The sequence below is a fragment of the Panthera tigris genome, chromosome A3 (assembly GCF_018350195.1).
Source record: "Panthera tigris isolate Pti1 chromosome A3, P.tigris_Pti1_mat1.1, whole genome shotgun sequence".
Lineage (NCBI taxonomy): Eukaryota > Metazoa > Chordata > Mammalia > Carnivora > Felidae > Panthera > Panthera tigris.
Genome location: NC_056662.1, coordinates 51,519,536 through 51,542,014, shown reverse-complemented (window position 1 = coordinate 51,542,014; position 22,479 = coordinate 51,519,536). Strand labels below are relative to the sequence as shown.

The 22,479-nt window shown below is 34.1% G+C and overlaps 1 protein-coding gene and 1 non-coding gene across 11 annotated transcripts in view; one reads left to right on the top strand and one right to left on the bottom strand.

The window, feature by feature from the left end:
• Positions 1-22,479, top strand: part of CCDC138 (coiled-coil domain containing 138) — a 134,290-nt gene that overhangs the window by 48,731 nt on the left and 63,080 nt on the right. For 9 of the 10 annotated variants that reach the window (XM_042981051.1, XM_042981043.1, XM_042981048.1 and 6 more), the window contains 2 exons: positions 7,017-7,133; positions 21,865-22,057. In XM_042981051.1, coding sequence (XP_042836985.1) covers positions 7,017-7,133; positions 21,865-22,057 — 310 coding nt within the window. The remainder of the gene's footprint in view (positions 1-7,016; positions 7,134-21,864; positions 22,058-22,479) is intronic. The other variant, XM_042981046.1, reaches the window with a different exon arrangement.
• On the bottom strand, positions 13,215-13,321 carry LOC122237577. Its single transcript, XR_006216163.1, has one exon. It is a non-coding gene; the product is annotated as a U6 spliceosomal RNA (small nuclear RNA).

Genomic DNA, 22,479 nt, shown 5'->3' with positions numbered 1-22,479 from the left:
CATCTTATGATGCCAGTATTATCATGATAACAAAACCAGACAAATATATCACAAGAACAGTAGAAACCAATCTCTTAGGATTACAGACACAAAACTCCTCAACCCAATACAAGCAAATTGAATCCAGTCATATATAAAAAGAATTGTATACCATAACTAAGTATGATTTATCCCAGGAATGTAAGGTTGACTTAACCTCCAGAAATCTACTCATGTTATACCAGTAAAATAAGGATAAAAATCACATTATTTTCTCAACAGATGCAAAAAAAAGCATTTGACAATTCAACATACTTTTATGATAAAAGCAGTTAAAAGCTAGAGATAAAAGAGAACTTTCTTTATTGATAAAGTACATCCACAAAATCTCCCTAAGTATGACTCCCTAAGAAAGCCATATCTCTCCATCTGTATCTCTCCATTCATCCATCCATTAGAGGAGCAACTACTTTACCTTTTTTACTTTACCTCACAAATGTCTATTAAATTCCTATTACTTTTAGTGTATGATAAATGTGGAGTTTTTTTCCATGTTGAAAGGCTAAAGATTGGCATGTAAAAAATTATTACAAGAATTACTGAGCTCTCTTCAGGACTGAGACACTTAATATCATACTTAATGATGAAAAAAAACCCTGTATGCTTCTCCCTAAAATTAGGAACAAGAAAAGGATACTTATTCTGACCTCTTCTATTTAATATTGCACTGGAGTTTCTAGCCCGGGAAGTTAGTTAAGAAAATGAAATAAAGGCATCCAGAGTAGAGAGAAAGTAAAACTATTTGCAGATGACATAATCTTGTTTATATAAAAACCTAAGGAAGTCACTAAAAAAAAAAAAAAAACTATAAAAACTAATAAGCAAATTAAGGTTAAAGGATACAAATTCAATATTCAAGAAATCAATTGTATATTTATATGCTAGCAATGAACAATTTGAGAATGAATGTAAGAAAACAATTCCCCTTTCAGTGGCATCAAAAAGAATACTTAGAAATTAGTTTTTCAGAAGAAGTGTAAAACTCATGCTCTGAAAACTATAAAACATTGTTGAAAGAAATTAAGAAGATCTAATAAAAATTGAATGACATCCTTATTCATGGATTGGAAGATTTAGCATGCTGGTATTTCCTAAACTGATCTACATATTCAGTGCAATCCTTATTATAAAATCCCAGCTTGCTTCTTGGTAGAAATTAATAACCTCATCCTGAAATTCATATGGAAATGCCAGGGACCCAGAATATCCAAAACAAGTTTGAAAAAGGACTGAGTTGGAGAACTCACACTTCCTGATTTTAAATTTTTCTACAAAGCTACATTAATGGGTAGAGTGTGATGTTGGCATAAGGACAGATGTGCAGGTCTAGGGACTAGAATTGAGAATCCAGAAATGACCCCTTATAGTGCATCCAAGGCCTACATATAAGAGGTAAAAAACACAAAACTGTCTGAAGAAACATACATGTAAATTGTGCCATTGGGTTTGAAAATGGCTTCTTAAATATGACACTGAAAGCAGAACGAAACAAAGAAGAAAGATAACTGGGGGCACCTGGGTGGCTCAGATCATGATCTCACGGTTTGTGGGTTCGAGCCACGCCCATGTTGGGCTCTGTGCTGACAGCTCAAGGCCTGGAGCCTACTTCAGATTCTGTGTCTCCCTCTCTGTCTCTGTGCTCTTGTGCTCTGTCTCTCTCAAAAATAAATAAACATTTTAAAAATTTTAAAAAGAAAATTAATTAAAAAAAGATAATTGGGCTGTATCAAGATTTAAAACTTAACTGATTAAAAAATGGGTAAAGGACCTGAATAGACATTTTTCCAAAGAAGACCTATGCATGGCCAACAAGTATATGAAAAGGTAAACATCACTGATAATCCAGGAAGCACAGATTAAAACAAACCTACAGTGAGATCTCACCTCAGACCTGTTAGGATCTCAAGTGTGTTCTCACCACCAAAAATAAATAAAAGGTAACTGTGTGAGATGATGGGTATGTTAATTATCTTGGTTGTGGTAGCCATTTCACAATGTATACATATATTAAAACATCACATTGTACACCTTAAATGCATTCAGTTTTGCTCATCTTATCTTAGTAATAAGGGTATATGGAAATAACATGAAAGAAAACATGGAATTGGGGAAAAGAGCAATGTATGTTAGTTATTTACAGAAGGTCTGGATGGCTGGAGTACCAGATGTGAAGAAAGTAATGGGCAGTAGTGGGAGAAGAAAGCAGGGTTGAAGCATGGTGATCTTTGGAGTTTTGCCAACAAATTTGGCTTCTACATCTCTACAGCCCTAGCTTCTTACAGTGACTGATAAAAACACATATTCAATAAATGTTAATTGTTGTTAAGACCAAACCAGAAGACAAAAAAACCTCCGTTGCTGAGAAAATTCTAACTAATAAAAATGAAATTTAAGATAAAACTTTTTTTCTTTTTAACTTTTATGCTCCAGAGGATACCATCATGAAAGTCAAAAGACAACCCAACTGAATAGAGAAAGTATTTTTCAAGTCATGTATCTGATAAGGGACTTCCATTTGAAATATTTTTTAAAAAGCCTTACAACTTAGTAATATAAAAGAAAACCTAATTAAAAATGCACTATGGATCTGAGTAGACATTTCTGTAAGAATCATATACAAATGGTCAATAAGCACATGAAATGATGCTCAACATTACTAACTTGGGAAATGCAAATCAAAACCATTTTGATATATCACATCCCATCACTAGGATGGCAAATTAAAAAACAAAAAACTAGGTAATCTTAATTGTGACCAAAATGTAAATGAAGAAATTGAAACTCATATACTGCTGGTGAAATTATAAAACTGTAGCACCTTTGGAAAATAGTCTGGCAGTTCCTGAAAAGATTTAACATAGATTACTATGTAAGTCAGCATTTCCATTCCTAGGTATGTACAGGAGAGATGAAGGCATATGTACGCACAGAAATTTGTACAGGGATGTTCATAGCAGCATGATTCATAATAGCCAAAAAGTGGACAATCCAAATGTCCATCGGTGGATAAATGGATATGGTCTATGTATACAGTGGAACATTATTTGGTGGTAAAAAGAAATGCTGTATTGATGCATACTACAACATGAATGAACCTTGAGAATATTGAAAGTAGGGGCGCCTGAGTGGCCTCTGTTGGTTAAGTGTCTGACTTAGGCTCGGGTCGTGATCTCACTGTTCGTGAGTTCAAGCCCTGCATTGGGTTCTCTCTGGTCAGCACAGAGTCTGCTTCAGATCCTCTGTTTTCCTTTCTCTTTGACTCTCTCTCTCTCTCTCTCTCTCTCTCTCTCTCTCTCTCTCTCTCAAATAAACATTTAAAAAAACAACAAATGAACCCAGTCTCAAACCTTAAAAAAAAAAGAAAGAAAATATTCAAAGTGACAGAAGCAAGTCACAAAAGACCACATATTGTATGATTCCATTTATATGAAAAATCCAGAATAGGTAAATCTATATAGAGAAGGCAGATCAGTGGTTGGGGCAGTATTGGGATGACTGCTAATGGTTAGGGTTTTTTGGGAGTAGGTGATGAAAATGTTCTAAAACTGATTATGATAATGGTTTCACAACTGTGTGAATATACTAAAAATCATTTAATTGTACACTTTAAATAGGTGAATTATATGGTGTATGAATTATGTCTCAATAAACCTATTAACAAAAAATTCACCACCACAACAAAAATAGAAATATAACCAGGCCTTTATGGTTGTCTTGGTCGAGTCTCTTTAAACTTAAGATACTTCACTTTCTCCACCATCCTTCTTGCCTCCCATTTTTATGGTAGTTTGTGGAAGAGCTCAGTTGAGTATCTCACATTCTTAATTTTTCCCTTCTTTTTGGTATTATGTAACTTGTGTGGCAGAAATGCTTTATAGGTAATTCTGTGTACTCTATCTTGCCTACATATGTGTAGTCTCATTTGAAAGATTTCACTCTGAAAAAAATCACTTTGATGATGATGATGATGATACTTCTCCTCCTCCTCCCCCTCTTCCCCAGTTGGGGGTTGAACTCACAACCCCAAGATCAAGGGTCACATGCTCTACCAACTCAGCCAGCCAAGTACCCCAAATCACTTTGATTCTTTACCAATTTTAAATCTCATATTAAAATATAGGGTGAAGGGGATTAAGTATACAAGATTTTACTGGAATTATGGCCTTAAGATAGTGAATAGTTATTAAATTCCATTCACCCATAAACATACAGTTTAGACATTTCTCCTTGAGGTGTCTAATTTTTCAGTTTTGCTTGAAATTTCATTCCAGAAAATAATAACTAAGACTAGTAGGAAACCAGTGAAGATCTTTAAGGAGAAAATAGCATCAGATTTATGCTTTTGAGGATCCTTCACTGCAGTGAAGGCTCCAGAGCAGATGCTGGAGAACAGTTAGGAAAGTCTTAAGTAGTTCAGATGAATTAAGACAGTAATTTGCATGAGAATCATGGTTATGGAATTAGAAGTAGACTGTTGAGAAAATATTTAGGAGGTAAAACAGATGAGACTTCGTAATGGATCTAGTATATAAGTTGAGGTATCTAGTTGGTTCCCAGGTTTCTGACTTTTGCAACTGGATGAATGTCAGTAGCATTCTCTCAAAATAGGAAATATTGGAGTACATCTGGGTTTGAGCCTCCTTAATCTGATAAGTTCTGGACAAGCTGAGTTTGAGATACCAAAATGGATGTGTCTGATAGACATCAATATAAGGGACCAGAGCTCAACACAAAGAGGAGTCTGTGCTAGATATGTAAATATGGGAGTCATTAGTTTGTATGGGCTAATTAGTCTGTGTTGGCTAATACTGAATTTGAGGAACGCCAACATTTAATGACCAAGTGAGTGAAGATGAACCGGCCAGAAAGACTGATAGTGACTAGAGAAGTAGAAGGAAAACTAGGAGAAATTGGTGTCGCAGAAGCCAATGAGTATTTCAAAAGGAGGAAGTAGTCAGTAGTGCCTAGATGGTACTGTGAAAGGCTACATATGTCCTTCCAAACTCGTATGTTTATTTTCTGTACCTATTGATCATATCTGTGGTCTAATTACATATGACTTTGTATCCTAGCTTTTATTGTTTTTACTTAATTATTATTAATATTTTTCTTGTTTATAATCTTTAGTCCATAGAGTGGATATACACTTTTTTTAAATATGAAATTTATTGTCAAATTGGTTTCCATACAACACCCAGTGATTATCCCAACAGGTGCCCTCCTCAATGCCCATGACCCACTTTCCCCTCCCTCCCACCCCCCATCAACCCTCAATTTATTCTCAGGTTTTAAGAGTCTCTTATGTTTTGACTCCCTCCCTCTCTAACCTTTTTTTTTTTTTTTCCCTTCCTCTCTGCCGTGGTCTTCTGTTAAGTTTCTCAGGATCCACATAAGAGTGAAAACATATGGTATCTGTCTTTCTCTGTATGACTTATTTCACTTAGCATAACACTCTCCAGTTCCATCCACGTTGCTACAAAAGGCCATATTTCATTCTTTCTCATTGCCACGTTGTATTCCATTGTATATATAAAGCACAATTCCTTTATCCATTCATCAGTTGATGGACATTTAGGCTCATTCCATAATTTGGCTATTGTTGAAAGTGCTGCTATAAACATTGGGGTACAAGTGCCCCTATGCATCAGCACTCCTGTATCCCTTGGGTAAATACCTAGCAGTGCTATTGCTGAGTCATAGGGTAGATCAATTTTTAATTTTTTGAGGAACCTCCATACTGTTTTCCAGAGTGGCTCCACCAGTTTGCATTCCCACCACCAGTGCAAGAGGGGTATCCTCGCCAGTATCTGTAGTCTCCTGATTTGTTCATTTTAGTCACTCTGACTGGCATGAGGTGGTATCTGAGTGTGGTTTTGATTTGTATTTTCCTGATGAGGAGCAACGTTGAGCATCTTTTCATGTGCCTGTTGGCCATCTGGATGTCTTCTTTAGAGAAGTGTCTATTCATGTCTTCTGCCCATTTCTTCACTGGATTATTTGTTTTTTGGGTGTGGAGTTCGAGTTAACCATTTCCCTATTGCTAAGTAATTAAGATACCTCTACATTTTTGAAGCACCTCATATGCTTTAGAAGGGGTGTATTTTAGGTGTTTTTCTTAGGCTACTATACCAGAAGTAGGATTCCATCAAAGGCTTAGAATATATCTTTGTGGTCTTGACATTTTCTAGCAAAATGACATATTTTTGAAGCAGTGTTCATAGACATCTTTTAAAAAAAATTTTTAATATTTTTATTTTTGAGAGACAGAGACAGAGCACTAGTGGGGGAGGGGCAGAGAGAGAGAGGGAGGCACAGAATCAGAAGTAGGCTCTAGGCTCCGAGCTATCAGCACAGAGCCTGACGCAGGGCTTGAACTCACGAACCATGAGATCATGACCTGGGCCAAAGTAGGATGCTTAACCAGCTGAGCCACCCAGATGCCCCATAGACATCTTTTTTAAACATTTGATTATTTTTACAAATTGACTTTATTAATTATTATTTATGCAAGTCACACCTGTTAAGAGGAAAGTATTACCCTAATTGCTAAAATTTTATAGTATTTTTTAAAAATATTCTTTCATATATCTTTTTAAATGTAAACCATAAATGGCATCATATTACACTTGTTTTTTTGTAATCCACTTTTATCATCTAAATAAAATACAGATTCCATTGTAATTTTTAGTGGTTACATGTGTATCTTAAAATTACTTAATCTTTTAAAGTCCAGATAATATGTTTGTATAGGTTCATCTCATTTAAAATCTTAGTGTACTGCTGCTGGGTTAAGGGATATATGTATTTAAATTTTCAAATATATATTTCTACATGTGTTGCTTATGGTTTCAAAGTGAGGGTTTTTGTTAGAGAACTCTTTTTCTTTTGAAAAAGGATAATTTTTGGAAAATTGTGGTATTTGATTTCATACATCTAAAATTACTGTGCTTTTGTATCTTCCATCATTTTATCTTTAGCTTTTGCCTGTGATTACAGAGCAGTTACAGTGGATGCCATTTGTGAATGCCAAACTTCATCAGCCTTTTGTAAAATTTATATATTGGTCTCTAAGGCAGCTAGATGCTGGAACACAGGTAATTGATTAATAATCTATGTTTTTTAATTATTTCTCTTGATCTTGTTCTTTTACAGGTTTTTTGTTCTGTTTACATTTCAGAACTTTTTGCCTTCTCTGCTTTATTACTTTTTCTTTATCCTTTTATAAATACTGTTTTTCAGTGCCGTAGGTTTTAATCAATATGTAAAATTGTTTTTTGAGTTTCAAAATTATATAATAAGTGTCACTGTTCGGTTATTGTTAAAACTTACTGCCCCCTCCCCACTATATTTTATATTTCATATTTTACTGAAGGTAATAAAAATGTAAGATTTCTTGTGTTTTATGCCAATAAGTACATATTAGCTAAATTAGATAATAATTTTTATAATAGCCTAATCAGAACAAAAAAATTATTCTGGCATATTATAAAATGAATGCTATATGTTATCTGTTCATATAAGGTTCATTCAATTTAAATTATGTCATGCATATGTAATCATTTGTGCTATGAGCTGTATTAGGTTTGTAAAATTTTATTTCCCTAATTAGTATTAATAAATGCTGTTATAGCTTTCATTTACTTAAAGGAGAAAAATGAATTTGTGCTTGGGTAGTGTAATCTTGGTCCTATGGAATTATAGAAGCACATAGCTAAATCACTCAGTGTGGTACTTATGATTAAGTAGTATTAATTGAGTCATGTGATTATTATGTAGTATGATGATTAAGATTAAGCAAAAATATCTTTCCTGAGGTGGTATTCCATATATTTTGCCTCTGTGTTGCAGAAGTAAACACAGGAGCATAAATGCACACATGTGCTTGCACACCCCCCAGCCCCATGGAATATCATTTTTAATTTATTAGTCTTAACTACATTTCTCACTAAACAAAGTTATATTGATTATCAGGTCTTGTAATGTTGCTATCTTCTTCTTAAAATTTTATTTTGCTTTTTGTATAATGGTTTCTGAATGCTCTCAGCCACAAAAGGCTAGGCTCAGAAATTGAATGAAATCTTACTTTGTCTTCCTTCCAAATATTCTTCTCATTTTCCTTCAGATAATTTATAGTTTATTTTTATCTACAAATATATACTCTGCACCCTTCTCTGTGTGCTATTCTAGACAGATACTAGCCTGCATCTATGTTTCTAATGAAAAGTAGCATTCTTGCCACGGTCCTGTTTCTTTATTCAGCATTGATGGATTTCTAATATTTCAGTTTTAACAGTTGTCTGACTGCAAATACTTTTTCATTCTTTTTAATGTTTATTTTTAAGTTTTAAAAATGTTTATTTATTTTTGAGAGTGAGAGAGACAGAATGTGTGCAGGGGAGGGGCAGAGAGAGAGGGAGACACAGATCTAGAAGTGGGTCCAGGCTCTGAGTTCATGTACTTTTTAAAAATTAAGCTTTTTATTTTGACATAATAGTAGATTCACTCAGTAATAACAACTACTACAGAGAAATCACTTGTGTCCCTAACCCACTTTCCCCCAATGGTAACATCTTGAAAAACTAGTACAATATCACAGCCACAATTGATAGTAGTCAAAATAGTAGGAGTTCTACATCACCATAGAGATTCTTCATGTACACACATATATATATATATACAGACTTTATTTTTTAGAGCTAATTTGGGTTCACAGTAAAATTGAGAACAGAAATTCCCCATATACTCCCTGACCCCACATATGTACTGCTTACCACACTATCAGCTTCCTGCAACAGAATTTGTTACAAATTGTTACAATTTGTTACACTCGAACGTATCTTGGTATGTCCTTCCACTCCAAGTCCATACCTTACATTAGAGTTCACTTTGGTGTTTTACATTCTCTGAGTTTTGACAAAAATATAATGGTATATGACCATCATTTACAGAATAATTTGATACTAAAAATAGTTTTCCCTAAAATTCCTCTGTGCTCTGCCTATTTATACTTCCCACACCCCTAATTCCTGCAGACCACTAATCCTTTTACTCTTTGCTTTTTACATAATGTCATAGCTTTGCCCTTTACAGAATATCATATAGTTAAGAGTTATTCTGTATGTCGCCTTTTCAGATTGGCTTCTTTCACTTAGCAGTATGTACTTAAGATTCCTCCATGTCTTTTCTTGGTTTGATAGCTCATTTCTTTCAGTGCTGAGTAACACTCCGTTGTCTGTATGTACCACGGTTTATCCATTCACCTACTGAAGGATCTCTTGATTGCTTCCAAGTTTTGGCAAGTATGAATAATATAAACATCCATGTGCAGGATTTGTGTGACATTAATTTTCAATTCCTTTGGGTAAATACCAAGGAGCACAATTGTTAGATAGATATGGTAAGAATATGTTTAATTTTTTTGAAAAACTGTAAGCTGCCTTCCAAAGTGGCTATACCATTTTGCATTTTAGCAGCAGTGAATGAGAGTTTCTGTTGCTCCACATCCTCATCAACATTTGGTGTTGTCAGTGTTTTGGGTTTTGGCTGTTCTAATTGGTGTAGAGTCAAGTCTCCTTTTAATTTGCAATTCCCTAATGACATACTGTTGGGCATCTTTTCATATGCTGATTTGCCATCTGTATATCTTCTCTGGTGAGGTTTCCAGGTTCTTTTGCCCATTTTTTAAATTGGGTTTTCTTACAATAGCGTTTTTAGAATTCTTTCTAAATTTTGGATAACAGTTCTTTATCAGATGTGTCTTTGCAGATATTTTCTCCTCCCAATCTGTTTCTCATTTCTCATTCTCTTGACAAGAGTGGTTTTTAATTTTAATGAAGTCCAATTTCTCAGTTATTTTTTGTGCATCATGCCTTTAGTGTGGTATCTAAAAAGTATTTATTGTATCTAGCATCTTACACACTCATGGAGAATTGACCCCTTTATTATTGTGTAATGCCTTTCTTTCCCTGGTAACTTTCCTTGCTCTGAGGTCTGTTTTGTCTGAAATTAATATAGTTATTCCAGCTAGCTTTTGATTAGTGTTTGCATGGTATATCTTTCTATTCATTTACTTTCAATCTGTATTTGTCTTTATATTTAAAGTGGGTTTCCTAAAAAATAAAAAATAAAAAAAAAATAAAGTGGGTTTCTTGTCGACAGTGTGGGTCTTATATTTTGATTTAGTCTGATAATCTCTTTTAATTGGTATATTTTGACTATTGATATTGAAAGTGATTATTGATATTGTTGGATTAATATCTACCATAGTTGTCACTGTTTTTTATTTATTGACAATTATTCTTTGTTCCTGTTTTGTTCTCTCAGTCTTTTCCTGCCTTTTGTGGTTTTAATTGGACCTTTTATATGCTTCTAACTTTCCCTTCTTTCTTAGCCTTCAGTTGTACTTCTTCTTTTACATTTTTTAGTGGTTGCCCTGACTTTGCAATATACACTTAGAACTACTCTAAATCCACTTTCAAATTACACTATACAGCTTTACATGTAGTGTGAGTATCTTATAATACAGTAGACTCACCTTACCTGCGATTTCAGTTACCCATGGTAAACCAAAGTCTGGAAGCAGGTTATCCTCCTTCTGAAGTATTGTCAAAGGTCAGTAATAGTCTAATGCTAAGTAGGGTCACAATGTCTATATCATTTACCTCACTTTTTCTCATCCTGTAGACATTTTAGCATCTACAATATTACCATAAGGGTGAGTACAGTACAAATAAGATATTTTGAGGGAGAGAGAGAGGCCACACTCATACAACTTTTATTATGGTATGTTGTTGTAATCTGTTTTATTATTGTTAACCTCTTACTGTGCATAACTTATAAATTAAACTTTATCATAGGTATGTATGTATAGGAAAAGATGCAGTATATAAAAGGTTTGGTACTGTCCATGGTTTCGGATATCCACTGTGGTCTTGGAACACATGTCCCGTGATAAGGGGGGACTACTATAACAAAATACTGCTGATGTCTTCCTCCTGTCTCTTATTCCCTTGTATAATTCCTGTCATTCATTTCACTACACATTAACCTACATAAACATGTATATATCTATATCTACGTCTATGATACAATGATCAATAATACAATTGTGTATACACACATACACACACAGGCACACATGCACATGCTCACAGACACACAGGCATCCATAATCCAATACATTGTTGCTATTGTTTTCAAAAAACTTATCTGTTAGATCAGTTAATAACAAATAAAAGCACTTATTCCTTCTCTAATGCTCTTTATGTACATCCAGGTTTCTAAGCTATATAATTTTCCTTGTCTCTAAATAACTTTTATTAATATTACTTTCAGTAACAGAATCCCTCAATTTTTGTTGGTGTGAGAAAATCTTTATTTTTCCTTTATTTTTGATAGATAATTTCAGAGTATGTAGAATTCTAGGTTGGTGGGGTTTTTTCCTCAGCATTTTAAACATTTCATTATATTTTCTTCATGCTTACATGATTTTTGAGGAGACTTTGGATGTAATTCTTATCTTTGCTTCTCTGTAAATAACCTTTTTTCTCTTTTGGCTTCTATCAAGATTTTTAAAAAAAGCTTTTATTTTCTGAAGTTTGAATATGATATGCCTTAATGCATTTTTGTGTGCATTTATTTATCCTCTTAGGTGTTCTCTGAGCTTCCTGGTTTTGTGGGGTTTGTTTCTTGTGTTAATTTGGAGGAAATTCTGTCATTACTGCTCTCTCTCTATATATTTTTTTTTTTAATTTTTTTTTTTTTTTTTGAGAGTGTGTGAGTGAGTGAGGGGCAGAGGAAGAATCCCAGGAAGTGCAGAGAGAGAAGAGACAGAGTGCAGAGCCCAGAGCAGGGCTCAGGGTCACCAGAAGCAGTGCTCAAGATCACCCAATGTGGGGCTCAAACTCACAAGTCGTGAGATCATCACCTGAGCCCAAGTGGGATGCTTCACCAGCTGAGCCACCTAGGATCCCCACTTCAAATATTTATTTTATTCCTTTGTTTATTTTCCTTCTGGTATTTTCATTACCCATGTGTTGCACCTTTTGTAATTGTCTCATAATTTTTGGATATTCTGTTCCATTTTTTCCAGTTTGGGTTTTCCTCCTTGTGTTCCAATTTCTGTTGATGTGCCATCAGACTTAGATATTATTTCTTTGTCTGTGTGTAGTCTACTAATGAGCCCACCAAAAGTATTCTGCATTTACAGTGTTTCTGATCTCTAGTATTTTTGGGTTTTTTTGGGTTTAATTTATTTATTTTGGGGGGGGGGTACAGAGAGAGGCGGGGAGAGAGAATTCCAAGGAGGCTCCACACTATCAGCACAGAGCCCAATACTGGGCTCAATCTCAAGAACCGTGAGATCATGACCTGAGCCAAAATCAAGAGTCAGATGCTTAACTGACTGAGCCACCCAGGGGCCCCTCTGTTATTTCTTTTGATTCTTTCTTAGAGTTTCCATCTCTCTGCTCTCTGTTGTCTACTTGTTTCATTAGAGCTCTTAGAATATTAATCATAGTTGTTTTAAATTCTTTGATTATTCCAGCATTTCTACCATATTTGAGTCTGATTCTGAAGTTTGCTCTGTCTTTTCACACTGTGTTTTTTGCCTTTTAGCATGGCTTGTAATTTTTTCTTGTTATCTGGACATGATATACTATGTAAAAGTGACTGCTGTAAATGAGCCTTCAATACTATGGTAAGATGTGTGGGAAGGGGAAGTGTTCTGTAGTTGTGTAATTCAGTCTCAGTCATTTGGTGAGCTTGTGTCTTGGGGCTATGAACTTCATAAATGCCTCTCAGTTTTTCTCCCCATGAGGTGGGGCAGGATTGCTAGAGTGGGCTGGAGTTTCGTATTTCCTTTCTGCTAGGTCTGTTAGATTCTTATAAAATCTCAGTAGGTTAAGCTCTGGTAAGGTAGTTTCTCTTGAGGACAGATCTTTTTAACAAGGACAAAATTGTGTCATATTTCCAAATGGTTACTTTTTTTACCCCCCCCCCCCCACCTGAAGCATGAGGGGATTTTTCTCCAGTCTTCACTGTGAGAACTGTTAGAGCTCCTCATCTAAAACCAACAAAATCTGAGAACTCCCTTGTGACTGGCCACAGCCAGCATTCTTAACTCTCAGACTTGTTCACATTGGGCCTCCAGCAGTTTTCTTTTCTTTTTCCTTTTTTTAAATATGGCACACTTCATGAATTTGCATGTCATCCATACTCAGGGGCCATGCTAATCTTTTCTGTATTGTTCCAATTTTAGTATATGTGCTGCCGAAGCAAGCACTCCAGCAATTTTTGGTTATGGTTCATATTTTCCTACCCTGGTACCAGTTCCCACAGAGATTTCAGCTCATGGGTTTCTGCTGCAGTAAGCTGTAATTCTCTGTATTCACCTGTCTGTCTCCAAATTTGGGCTTTGCCCTGTGTTCTCACTTCTGTTGGATCTAAGAAAGTTTAATTTTTCAGTTGTTCAGCTTTTTACTTTTGTTAGGATGGAGTGATAACTTCCAACCCCCTTACCTGCCTAACCAGAAATCAGAAGTTCTCATGTTGCATTTTTATAGCAATACCCACTTTCCTCCTGGTCTACCCCCTCTTTAATCCCTCCAGTCACGAACTTCCATTTCTATGATTTTGTCATTTCGCAAATGTTATATGAGTGGAATTATATAGTATGTAACCCTTTGAGATTGACTTTTTTTACTTAGCATAATTTGCTGGAGATCTATTTAAGTTGTGGCATTTCTTTTTATTGATTCCATGATAGGAATATACCACATTTTAACCATTCATTGGTTAAAGGAAACTGGTTTTTAACCATTATAAATGCTGTAAACATTTATGTGGAGGTTTTTGTGTATAAATAGTTTTTATTCCTCTAGGATAAATGTCCAAGAGTGTACTTGTTGTATGGTAGCTCCATGTTTAATTTTTTTAATAAACTGCCAAATTTTAAGAGTGATTTTATTATTTTATGCTCTTACCAGCAATATATGAGTGATCTAGTTTCTCCATGACCTCACCAGCATTTAGTGTTTTTATTATTTTTTTTAAGTTTTATTTTTTGTTTTATATTTTATTTGTTTTGTTTTGTTATTTTATTTTGTTATTTTATTTTATGTTTTTTTTAATTTTAGATAGAGAGATTGCAAGCAGGGGAGGGGCAGAGAGAGGCAAACAGAAAATCCCAAGCAGGCTCTGCAGGAGCGGTGTGGAGCCTGACAAGGAGCTTGGACCCACCAACTGTGAGATCATGACCTGAGCCAAAACGAAGAGTCAGAAGCTTAACTGACTGAGTCACCCAGGCACCACTATGTTGTTACTATTTTTTATTTTCACCATTCTGGTAGTATTGTTTTCTCATTGGAGTTTTCATTTGCTTCTCTCCAGTGGCTAAATGTATCTTCTCATGTGTTTGCTTTCCAAATGTATATCCTCTTCAGTATGTTTTTGTCTTTTGCCCATTCTCTAATTGGATTATTTGTCTTCCATTGTTTTGAGACTTGTTTACATACTTTAGGTACTAGTCCTTTGTTGGATATGTCATTTGGAAATACTGTTTTTCTTTTTTTGTAGCTTGTATTTTCATCCAACCAAGGTCTTTTGCAGAACTTTAAATTTTGATGATTTCCAGTGAACTGGTTTTTCCTTTTGTGGATGTTGCTTTTGGGGTCAAGTGCAAGGATTTTTTGCCTAACCCTAAATTGTGTTCTCCTGTGTTTTTTCTTAAAATTTTCTATGTTTGCATTTTCTACATTTAAGTCCGTGTACAGTTTGAGTTAATTTTGTATGAGGTGTGAGACTTAGATCAAGATTACATTTTTGCCTGTAAATGTCCAGTTGCTCTAGCACCATTTACTGAAAAGGCTTTCCTTCCTCTGCACCTTTGTCAGTTGGGAATAGTTATGTGGGCTTCTTTCTTGATTCTCTGTTATGTCCATGTATCTGTGTGTCTGTTCCTTCGCCAGTTCCATACTGTTGATTACTATAATTTTAAAATATGTTTTGAGAAAAAAAAAAAAAAAGAGAGAGAGGGAGAGAGCCAAAACATAAGTCTCTTAAAGACTGAGAATAAATCGAGGGTTGATGGGGGGTGGGAGGGAGGGGAAAGTGGGTGTTGGGCATTGAGGAGGGCACCTGTTGGGATGAGCACTGGGTGTTGTATGGAAACCAATTTGACAATAAATTTCAGGAAAAGAAAAAAATAAAATATGTTTTGAAGTTGAGTAGTTTGATTTTTTCCCCATTTTCCTGTTTTTCTTTTATTTAATTAAAAAACAATTTTTTAATGTTTGGTTATTTTTGAGAGAGAGAGAGAGAGAGAGAGAGAGCATGAGCAGTGGAGGGGCAGAGAGAGAGAGAGGGAGACACAGAATCAGAAGCAGGCTTCAGGCCCCGAGCTGTTAGCACAGAGCCTGATATGGGGCTCAAACTCACAAACTGCGAGATCATGACCTGAGCTGAAATTGGACACTAAATGGACTGAGCCACCCAGGTGCCCCCTCATTTTCCTGTTTTTCAAAATGTTTATAAATAGTTCCTTTGCCTTTCCTTATACATTTTAGAATAATCTTCACTATCTACAAAATTTCTTGCTGAGGTTTTGATAGAAATTGCATTAGCCTGTATACAAATTTAAGAAAAATTGGCATCTTTACAGTGTTGGGTGTTCCAGTTCAGAAACATGATTTCTCCATTTTATTTAGAAAGTTGATTTCTTTCATCCATGTTATGTAGTTTTAAGCATAGAATTCCTGTCCATTATTTGTTAGATTTTCAGCTGCGTATTTAGTGTTTTTGAGTGGTTAAAGTTGGTATTTTTAAAATTTTGGTGTCCCTGTTGTTCATTCTGTATCCTATGACCATGATCTTATTAGTTTTAGGAGTTTTCTTGAACATTCTTTGGGATTTTGTATATAGTCATGCATCTATGAATAAGAAAGTTTTCTTGTTTTCCTTTTTTGACTATATGCTTTCAATTTTTGTCTTTCATAAGCTACAATATCTAGGACTATGGTGAATATGAATGATAATGGAAATCATTGGCTTGTTCTTGATCTTAGGGGAAAATAGTCCTGTCGCTATTAATATTAGCTATAGTTTTATAGATGCTTTTTGTCAAGTTTAGTTCCCCTCTATTACTATTTTTCTGAGTTTTTATAATCATGAATGAATGTTAAAATGTTTTTTAAATGGATTTTTGTATTTACTGATAGGATCATGTGATTTTTTTCTTTAACCTGATAATGTGGCTTTCAAATGGCTTTCAAATACTGAGCTAGTCATGTGGTCCTAAAATAAACCCCACTTGGCCATGTTGTATAGGTCTTTTTATATTTGCTGAATTCTGTTTCCTGATATTTTGTTAAAGAGTTTCCTATCTATATTCATTAGGGGTATTGATTTACAGTTTTCTTTTATACTGTCTTTGTCTGGTTTTGTATCAGGGTCATACTATGTTCATAAAATTTATTGGGAATTGTACCATCCTCTTACTTTTCTAAAAGAAATTAGATAGAATTAGTGTTCATTTTTCTTCAGACATCTGGTAGAATTCTTCTATGAAACTCAGCCTGAATATATCTTTTTTTGGGAGATTCAAGTTCCTTAATAGTTGTAAGGATATTCTAATAGGTGATTCATATAAGTGATTTATAGAAGTGTGTGCTTTTCAAGGAATTGAATGACCCATTTTGTCTAAGCTGTTAAATATATATGTGTAAAATTTTTCGTAATATTCTCTTATCCTTTTGATGTTCTCAGTGTTGGTAGTGATGCCCTCTCTTTCGTTCCTGGTATTGATACTGTGTCACTTTTTTTTGGCTTTCTTGACAGAAATTTGTTTGTTTTATTGATTTTTTTTCCCCCAAAGGATTATCTCTTTGTTTCATAGTTTTCATTTTTATCTCGTCTTTATTATTTCCTATTTTCTGTTTGCTTTGGATTTATTTTGTTCTTTTTTAGGTTACTGAGGTAAAAACTTAGATTATTGATTTGGGACTCCCTTTTTTTCTAACATAGTGCTATTTTTAGTGCTGTTTTTCTTTCAGCACTGCTTTAACTGTATCCCACAAATTTTGATATGTTCCATTTTCATTTACTTTCAATTTAATGTATTTTTAAAAGTTCCCTTCAAACATCCTCTTGACCCATGATTTATTTAGAAGTTTGTCATAGATCTCACTTTTACCTTTCTGTTTTTTCTGGTTTGGTTGCATTGTTGATGTTGTTTGGCTGAAGATATGTAGTCTGCTGTTGTTGTGTAGAGTGTTCTATAAATGTGGATTTGATTCTACTGGTTGATAGTATTTTAGAATTAGTTTAGGTCCTTGTTAATATTCTGTCCAGTTGTATCAAGTGTTCAGTGAAGTCTTCAGCTATAATTGTGAATTTATATATTTGTCCTATTTGGTATTATCATTTTTTTGCCTCATATATTTTGCAACTCTTTTGCTTTGCACATATAAATTTAAGCTTGTTTTGTCTTTTTAGTGGATTGACTCTTTTTTCGTTATGTAATGTCTCTGTACCTGGTAATTAACCTTGCTCTGAGATCTATTTTCTGATATTAATATGACCAACCACTCTGCTTTCTTTAGATTTATAATGTCCTTTTCTATTTTTTAATTTTGACCTACTTGTAATGTTATATTTGAAATGAGTTTTTTATAGATAGCATATAGCTAGATTTTCTTTTTACTCAACTTTATCAAGTTCTGTGTTCTAATTGGTATATTTAGGCCACTTATATTTAATGTAGTTATTGATATATTAGGGTTTAAGTTTTTTGACTTTATTTTGTGTTTACTGTTTGTTTTCATTTCTCTTTTCCATTTCTCTGGGTTTTTTCCTATGGGTTACTTGAACATTTTTTAAAACTCCATTTTGGTTCATTTATAGAATTTTGAGTATTTCTCTTTTTATAGCTTTTTTATTAGTTTTTCTAGGTAGCACATTGTATATAAATAATTTACCATAGTCTACTGGTGTTTTCATTTTGTCAATTTGACTAAAATAGAGAAACCTTGCCTTTTCATCCCTTAATTAACCCCCTCTATAATACTACTATTTCTTCTACATACATTTAGAATCACATTAGACAGTGTTATTATTTTTGCTTCTACTGTCAAACATAAAACTCAGAATTTGCCCATATTTTTTGCTTACTGTGTTCTTTCTTCTTTCCAGATATTATAGGGTTCCTTCTTTTATTATTTCATTTCACCATTGAGAACTTCTTTCAGGCAGTCTTTTAGAAGAGGTCTGCTGTTAATAAATTGTTTTAGTTTTACTTCATCTTAGAATGTCCTAGTTTCCTCTTCATTCCTGAAGGATATTTTCACTGGGCATGGGGTTTTGAGATGATAGTTATTTTCTTGTAATACTTGAAAAATGTGCTAATTTCTTTTAGCCAATTTTCATGGCTTTACAATAAGAAATCCACTATTACTTGAATTGTTTTCTTCATATATGTTAATTTCTCTGTTACTGCTCTCAATTTTTTTCTTTCTCTTTAGTTTTCATAAATTGGCTATGATGTATTTTGGATTTGATTAATTTGGCTTGATTACTTTGGATTTATCCTTTCTGGGGTTTGGTCACTTTCTTCAGTGTCTAGATTTTTTTTTTGCCCCCAAATGTGGGAAGTTTTCAGACATTATTTCTTCAAATATTTTTTCAGTCCCCCCTGATTTTTTTTTTTTTTCTTTTCAGGATTCTGATTGACATGATGGTTAAATATTTTGTTTTAGTTCCTCAGTTCCTTGAATTAATTTCTGTTTATTTTTCCCTCCAGTTTTTCTTTTTTTTTTTTTTTTTTTTTTTATGTTGTTCAGATTGGGTAAATTCAGTTGTTTTATTTTCCAGTTAACCAATTATTTCCTTGTGTTCTCCATTCAGCTGTTTAACCTATTGGTTTTTTATTTTGGTTAATGTATTTTCAGTTATAAAATTTGCATTTGGTTCTTTATATTTTCTCTGGTAAGGATTTCTATTTCTTTGATAAGTTTTCTATTTTTCTTTTTTTTAAATGCATAATTACTAATTTTATCACAGCTGCTTTAAAATGTCAGATAATTTTTTAAAAAATTTTTAATGTTTATTTTTTTGAGAGAGAGACTGAGCACGAGCAGGGGAGGGGTAGAGAGAGGGAGACACAAAATCTGAAGCAGGCTCCAGGGTTTGAGCTGTTAGCATAGAGCCCAACTCTGGGTTTGAACTCATGAACCATGAGATCATGACCTGAGCCGAAGTTGGACATTTAACCAACTGAGCCACCCAACTGCCCCTGTTTGTCAGATAATTCTAACATCTTTGTGCTATTGGTATTGCCAATTACTGATTTTCATTCCGTTTAAGATCTTCCTGGTTCTTGGTGTGATTAGTGATTTTTTTATTGAAAACTGGACATTTTGGTATTATAAAACTTTGGATCTCTGTTTATCTGGCTTTGACACTGCTCTTGCAGAGAGGAAATACAGGGTGGCTCCGCTTTATTGCCAACTTAAGTAGGAGTTCTGATTCCCCATTAGGCCTTCACTGAGATACCTCCCTAACTGGGAGGGATGGGAGTGCCTCATTACTACCCCTCACATGGCCTTCCTGGACACTTTGTTACTGCCTGGTTTTAGGCTTTCCTGGAAAGTGTAGGCTGTCCTTGAAATTTTGTTCATCTAAGTGGATATTGGACCACAGATTTTTCTCTGGTGTTTGGCTGAATTGTGGTTTTGTCTAAAAATTTCTTGTCTTGCAAGGCTGCTCTTTTCTTAGCCCTTTGGCTAGAGAGAGCAGGCTTATGTTGGGGCTTTTTTGTCTGCAGTTTCCAGGTTGCCAGCTCTTTCAGCTGCAAGTCTGGGAAATATGAGGCATCAAGAAACTTCTAGAATTTCTAATATTTTCTCCTATTTTTATACCAAGGTTTTAAAACATATATGTATTATCTTTTCCTAATGTTATTAAAAGCTTATTTAAAATTGTTTTTCATTTGACTGCAATTGACACACAGTCTTATATTAGTTTTGGATATACAACATAGTGATTCAACTTTTATATACGTTATTCTATGCTCTACAACAAATATTAGCTACCTACTGTCACCATATAACACTACTACAGTATCATTGACTATATTCCAGTGCTGTGTTTTTTGTTCCTAGGACTTATTCCTTCCATAACTGGAAGTTTATATCTCCCACTTCCTTTACCCATTTTGTCCTTCCCTCCAGCAACCATCAATTTGTTCTCTGTATTTGAAGGTTGATTCTTTTTGTTTGTTTGTTTTTGATTCTACATTATGAATGAAATCAGATGGTATTTGTGTTTCTCAGTATTATTTCACTTAGCATAATATTCTCTAGGTCTATCCATGTTGTCACAAATGACAAAATCTCATCTGTTTTTATGACTGTGTGTGTGTGTGTGTGTGTGTGTGTGTGTGTGTGTGTGTGTGTGTGTGTATGTATGTGTGTGTGTGTATGCCACATCTTTTTTATCCAGTTGTCTGTTGATGGACACTTAGGTTGCTTCCATATCTTGGCTATTATAAATAATGCTGCAATAAACAGAGGAGTGCACATACCTTTTTGAGTTAATGTTTTTGTTTTCTTTGGGTAAATAACTGATAGCAGAATTGCTGGATCATACGGTATTTCTATTTTTAATTTTTTGAAAAACGTCCCTACTATTTTCCACTGTAGCTATACCAGTTTACATTCCTATCCACAGTGTATGAGGGTTCCTTTTTTTGATTTAGAATTTACTGACCATATATTTAAATAAATTAGATTGCATCTGTTAACGCCATTCACCACCCAATCATTGTGTTTTTTGATACCCATAAAACCTCCATATACCTCTTTAATTTTAATATGTAGAAATTCTAAACAAATACTTGTTACCCATATTTATTTCAAAGTGTGGGTATGTACCCTCATCAGCAGTGTGAAATGGTTTTCCTTTATTTGGTTCTTAATATATATGTCGAATATCATAAAAGCTTATGTTATTTTAGAAATATTTTTATGCCAGTATGTCTGTTTTGCCCATTGTCTTTAGTTTATTCACCATGAGAATCATCCATGATTCTAACCATGTATTTTATTCTGCAATTGTTAAAAAAGTTATCAAAATCACTGTGATGGCTATAATCATACTGAGTTGTAAAGCAGTGAGGCCCTAGATGATCACTTTATAAGCTAACACTGTAAGATACACACCCGATAAGCTATTTATCAGTAATGTTGGAGGAGTGAAGAACCTATAGTTGTCTACCTCTCTGCTCAGTTGATTTCTCTGTGCCAGAAACATATCATACTATGTTCTTAAACATTTTCAAATTCTCAGTTCTCCTAATTTTTTTCATAGAAAAGTACCATTTCCAATTTCTTAATTCTTGTAGACTGCTTATTTCTATTTTCGAATGTTTATTTATTTTGAGAGAGAGAGTGCATGTGTGTGTGAGTGGGAGGATAGGCAGAGAGAAAGGGAGAGAAAGAATCCCAAGCAGGCACTGCACTGGCAGCACGGAGCCTGATGTGTGGAGCTCTATCTCATGAATTGTGAGATCACGACCTCAACCAAAATCAAGAGTTGGACGCTCAACTGACTGAGCCATCCAGGTGCTCCAGACTGCTCATTCTTTTAGAAAAGTAATCAGAAATAATTTTTAAAAGTTGATTATAAAATTACTACTTTTTAATCTTGTATATTTCTAACCCATTTTTTAATTAGAAAAAATCTGACTTTTTCTTGTTTCTATATTTGATTGTAGTATTTGAAATATATTATGGATATAGACAAATATACTAAGATAATACATATTTTTAACAGCATTCAACTATGACATCAACATTGAGGAGACTGGGTGAAGACATATTCAAAGGAGTAGTAACTAAGGGAATTCAGGATAATTCTTTAGACCATTCAGTGGAGAATAAACCAAAGACAGCTGCTTTCTTTAAGAGCTCCAATTTACCATTGAGATTTTTATCAACTTTAATTGTTCTCAAAACAGTCACTCAAGGTAAGCTTTCAAATGTGCTTATGGTATAATTTTTCATAAACAAGTAGAAGAGAATACTATATAATGAAGCAACTCTTACATAGTCAAATATGTTTTCCATTTTTAGAATGAGATTTTATAATGGTGGCACATTATAGTAAGCTTTTATTCGCTAAATTTGAGAAAATGGATTAGTCAGTTGGATTGTTGCCCCCTCCCAGAAGACTTTGTTGATTCTTTTAGATCATGTTCCCATGGTAATATTATTGTATTCACCATAAAGTATTGAAATTCCTAATATGTTATTTTTTACTGGAGCATGTGTTGGCAGACTATAGCCTAGTGATCAGATCTGGCCCCACCACCTGATGTGTAAATAAAGTTTTATTTAAACACATGCATGCTCACTTTTTACCCGTTGTCTATGACTGTTTTTGTCTTAT